This window comes from Rhineura floridana, chromosome 11 (assembly GCF_030035675.1).
Source record: "Rhineura floridana isolate rRhiFlo1 chromosome 11, rRhiFlo1.hap2, whole genome shotgun sequence".
NCBI lineage: Eukaryota > Metazoa > Chordata > Lepidosauria > Squamata > Rhineuridae > Rhineura > Rhineura floridana.
The window spans coordinates 59,994,177-59,999,520 of NC_084490.1; the positions used below are offsets into that span (position 1 = coordinate 59,994,177).

Consider the following 5,344-nt stretch of genomic DNA (forward strand, 5'->3'; position numbering starts at 1 on the left):
TTTGTCTGGGTGCAAGTCACAGTGAAGCATACATCCACCATGCAAATAATAGCAAATACACATATAAAGAAATAAGGAACTGGAGATGCGGCTGGTGTCAGACTTTAGTGGACTCTTGGCATGGTGCTGCCAATGGATCTCTACCTTCACTTAATGCTGGTACCCCATAAGAATTCCTGTATGGGGTGTTTGCTTGCTACTGCCAGTCACTCACCTTGGCCCCATCCTCCTCACAGACTTGTTTATCCAGGGCCGGAAGTATTATGAAAGTCGAAAGTGACTGGCCCAAGCTTTATGGCTGCATAGGAATATGAACCTTGGTCTTCCAGGTGTTAGACGCTGTATCACAGTGGCTCTATTATGAGAGGTATTGTGAATTATAAGAGAAGAAGGGGGGATTCTCTTTCTACTCTGATCATTTTTCTAAACCCTTTTCATGTCCCTCTATTGTCAAACTTTTTTAAAAGCTGAAAACCCCCACATGTTTTCTAGTGCTCTAGGCAGGCCCCTGATAAGGCTACTCTTCTTGAAATACTCATAGGACTCAAAATCCAGGGCCCTGCACTTACTACCAAACTGGAAATGCTAACATTGTGTGGATGCATGCAAGCCTGATGTCTGCCAGAGGGATGGAACGGGGGTTTGTATATTGCCCAAAGTCTTCCTTATGAGTGAAACCTCTCTGAGCATAGGAAGCCAAGATGAAGTACAATGACTGTAACCATTTTGTTTAGTATGAAAAGACAAGGAACTCTGTATTTCAGCATTAAAACAATTTAATCAGTACAAGTACAAACATATTTTGACAGCATTCAACATTTCTTGTTCAATAAATACATAAATAAAGACATATTATGTGCAAATATGAGACTTCAGAATGCCGGTTCTGTGTGAGAAATTCTCAAGTTAGGAAAACATCAGTCTGTTCTTTGACAAACCATTTAAATAAATAGTGTCCCCACCAACTTAAATATGACCATTTAAATATTCTTTCAGACACAGAAGATTCCTAGTACAATAAATAATACTTCAGATACACCCATGCTAATAAATTAGAAATGTTCACATTGAAAATGATACACATATTTAAAAGCCTCTGCAGATATGGTTATTTATTTATTACCATTTTATCCCACCCTTCTTCTGGTGCTCAGAACATGGTTCTCTCTTCCCCAGCCTCACAACAGCCCTATGAGGTAGGTTAGGGCTGATAGATAGTGACTAGCCCATGACTTTTATGGCTGAGTGGGGATTTGAACCTGGGTCTCCTGAGGATTTGTCTGGCACTGTAGCTGCTGAGCTGACTTTCACAATAGGTAGCCTGAGGCTGGCTCTGATTCATGTCACTCCTGATGTAGCTGCACTACTTTGCCTGTGCCCCAGGGGACCAGGATCTTTTGCCAATTAGTGCTATAACAGGAGGCTTGGCATGAAGACAGTGGCACAGTCCTCACAACTCCATTTAGCAATATGTTCCACTTTCCAAATCACCATCCTTCTCGCATCTCATCTTTCTGCTTCCAGCCTTAAATATATCCTTATAAAGGCTTTCTATCAGGAAAGTTGTAAAGTAAATACATAAATATGAAAAAAAAAACCTGGTTATAAAGTTATAAAAAGTAGGGTTGATTGAAATGGCTCAGTTCTTTTTCAGTGAAGCAAAACAGGAGAGATTCTTTTCCTCATAGCGGTGATTCAACATTGGATTGAGCCCTGGAATAAAGGAAAGGCAAGAAAAGGATAGCAACAAATGAGTGGAATGGCCTAGGATTACACAGATCGAAATAAGCTAATATTTTTTAACAGCCAAATGTTCTCTATCATTAAAGTTCTGACTCAGTTTACACAGGGGAAGGAGAAGGGTCTCTGTTCAGGTATACCCAGTTTCAGAAACATCAAGCCTGGTTCTTTTGTAGATTGTACCAGTGACACTTCTCTAATATTACTCTTATTTAGACATAGTCTATGTGGCAGGGATGGGAACATGGAGCCCTGCAATAACTGTTGGCCTACAACTCCCGTAATCATTGCCTGTGCCAGCTGGGTCTGATGGGAGTCCAACAACATCTGGAGGGTCACAGATGAAATATTTCTTTTGCAAAATCTGTTTTCTTTTGGCAGAAGTTGGAACATTATTGTTATGATCGCCAGGTTTGTTAACTTTTGTCTGGTGCAGATATAGCCCTGCAAAGAGGCAAGGGCGGAGGATCTGAGGTATATTTAAAGTGGGAAGAGAATAAGAAGAGAAAAAATCAGACCCACAGGACACAATAACACCTGGAAGGTCTCTTTCTTATTGATTGATTGATATCCTGCCCTTCCTCCCAGCAGGAGGCCAGCTCTAGTACAAGCCGTGTGGAAAACTGCACAATCCTATGCATGAAGTCCCACAGTGATCAATAGGGATTACTCCCCAAAAAGGGTGCATTGGTTGCATCATGAAGCTCTTAAATGTGAAAGAGAATGACAACTTACTTATCCAGAATGGCCTTGATGATCAACTTCACCCATTTAGCTGTGGGGTCCAAGCATACTTCTCTACCATCCTTAAGGGTAGCACTGCAATAAAAGGAAATCAGGAGGGTCAGGCATCTTCTTTGCAGAGTATTTTATTTATTCATTCATTTAGATTAATATCCCAGCCTCCATCACCTTCATGGTCCCAAGAATGTTGACACATCATGACATCTAACTTAAAATTATTTACAGTAATGGGAAATAATCTCCTAGTAATAAACTTTTTAAAATGTGCAGTCATAGTTTCAGTGTAACAATTCATGATGTTTTATTATTTCTTCTCCATAACTGAGAAAACACACCATGAGCACAATCTATTGGGAAATGCTCCAACAGCAGCCACGTTGTGAAGTGCACAAGAGTTGTACAGAAGTGCCTCATTCATCCCAATGGGCCTTGTGCTGCCTGGTAGATTGTGCCCTAAATCTTGAGAGAGAGAAGAGAGAGAGAGAAACAAATCAGGCAGTGTACTTACATGACCTCAACATTCTTGCAATGGGGCCCACTTTGCGTCAGCTTGACATCCTGAATGTGTCTGGGAGGGATGAATTTTGAATGGGTGCTTATACATTGGCACCGGAGTTCACTTCCCATCCGGGCCAGTGAGACGCCTTTAAAAGAACAAAAGAACAGAAATTGGTTAAATGGAACAGCTCTCCTTACAATGCATCTTTCCTTTTAAAATCTTCCTATAGATTAAGCAACACTTAAAAAGTTGTCTTTCTTTAGGCCTCATTCAGTTCCCTTCAGATGAAAGTGCCTCCTTGTATTTTATGAACTGGAGTCATTAGAGTTAGCAGCTACTCTTGTCAGTGGACTGCTATCCATTATGGCAGGTGTGGGGAACCTTCGGCCCTCCAGATGTTGCTGAACTACAACTCCCATCATCCTTGGATATTGGCCATGCTTGCAGAGGCTGTTGGGAGTTGAAGCTTAACAACATCTGGGAGGGGGGCAAAAGTTCCCCGCCCCTGGATTATAGGCTTCTGTATGAGTGGGTTTAATTTTAATTCATACACAAACCTAGCTTGATGCCATCAATAACAGCATTTCAATTCTGGAAAGACAATATGTACATAAGAAAGTAATAATTGCCCATTCTCTGAGAATTTATTTAATAAGCTATACTAAAGAAGTAAAAATATGCCTAAAGCAACTAAGAGGGAAACATGGGGGGAAAAGAATGGAAAACATTTTTGTATATTTCCTGTAAGGGCTTGACAGTATCTTAAGCATTCTTCTAAACAAGCTTGAAAACTTTTTTTTTTCTTTATAAGACATAATTTCTTCTCCTCATCAATGTAAACCTCTGGTATTTTGAGGTTACAATCATCAGCACAATCCTGTGGGAATCTTTAAATAAAGTTCAAAAGAAATGTATTTGAGATAGACATATAGTTGCTGTTTGTATGGAGCAGGAGTTTGCTTACCTTCTGTCAGAGTGGCAGAAAGCAGGAAAAAAGCCACAATTGCAGCAACAACCTTGGTGTTCATGTTGAGGCGAGGAATGTCTTTCTTGGCTGTGATCCTGAAAGGCAGGGTGCTGGTTGGCCTCAGAAGGTTTGTGTTTGACTGAGCTCTGCAATCCCTCTCCCTTAAATACCATCTTCTTGCCCTGAAGTACCATGCTTGTGTTGTGTCAGAGGAAATTCCCAGAGCAAGCAAGACAGTATCAGAAATGAGTCATTAGGAAATCTTGCGGTAAAGTCTCTTCCTATTAGTTGAGTTCCTGAAGAAAGGAGACCTCAGTGCGCCCTCATTCATGTGTTATTTCTAAATATTTGTTATCACTTGAATGTCATTTATGCGTCTTTGTTTTGTTAAGTACCTGCACTATATAGGGATCTTTCAAGATTGGTGAAAAAGAAAAGAACACCCTTTTGCCTTCCAGGTCTCCATCAACTTTTCTCTACTGATTCTACTGCTGTATTCAGCCCTGAATCTGAGCCCTTTAATGCCATATAGCACATTCATTGGCAATCACTCGTGACAGAGTGTCTTATTTATTATTATTATTATTATTATTATTATTATTATTAAATATTTCTGTCCCACCCTTCTACCCTAAAATAGGGCACTCAGGGTGGCTACAATAAAAACGCATACATACATAATAAAATACACAATAAAAACACAAAACATTACAGTAGATTAAAATGCATAAAATACTATCAAAATACATAAAATGCAATCATGCATATGCATACAAACAGGCATGTATATATGTGCATGCACGTATTAAAAAGTTAAGATAAGGTCTTTAATGGTGGGTCCATAAGTGACTGTGGAGGCCAATCCTAGATCCACTCAGCCTCCCAAGTGAGGACATAGGTTTTCACATGGAAGACAGTCGCAATGAGGATTTGCTTGATGTGCCACTTGGCTCGTTTGTCCCTCTCGCCCTGTGTTCGTGCTTCTTCAAAGTCCATAGCACAGCATATAGCACAGCAGTTGAAGGGGCTGGGGAAAGTGTCTCCTTTTCTCTTTAAAAAATAGTTATTGTAAGGGCATACAGGTAACATCCAGACACAGTTAACAAAACAAAATATAATGCGACAGTGCGCATCTTCCCAATGTCCATTGCTATGATTAGATCTTTTCTTAGGATGCTCATAGGAATATAGGAAACTGCCTTATACCTAATCAGAACACATTTGTCCATCTAGCTCAGTATTGCCTTCACTGACTGGAAACAGTCTGCGGTTTCAGACAGGGAGTCTTTCCTAGGACTACCTGAGGATGGTGGGGACTGAAGCGGTGACCCTCTGCATCCAAAGCAGATGCTCTACCTCTGAGATGTTGCCTTCCGCAAAGATTACAACAAATT

The 5,344-nt window shown here is 40.4% G+C and overlaps 1 protein-coding gene across 1 annotated transcript; it reads right to left on the minus strand.

Annotated features, from left to right (window-relative positions):
- Positions 1-758: 758 nt before the first annotated feature.
- LOC133366086 (interleukin-8-like) lies at positions 759-4,098 on the minus strand. The gene is made up of 4 exons (XM_061588789.1): positions 3,948-4,098; positions 2,993-3,128; positions 2,476-2,559; positions 759-1,713 (listed from the first exon to the last, which is right to left on the minus strand). Exons 1-4 carry the CDS (start codon positions 4,009-4,011, stop codon positions 1,683-1,685), a joined length of 315 nt encoding a protein of 104 aa, XP_061444773.1. The 5' UTR covers positions 4,012-4,098; the 3' UTR covers positions 759-1,682.
- Positions 4,099-5,344: the final 1,246 nt, after the last annotated feature.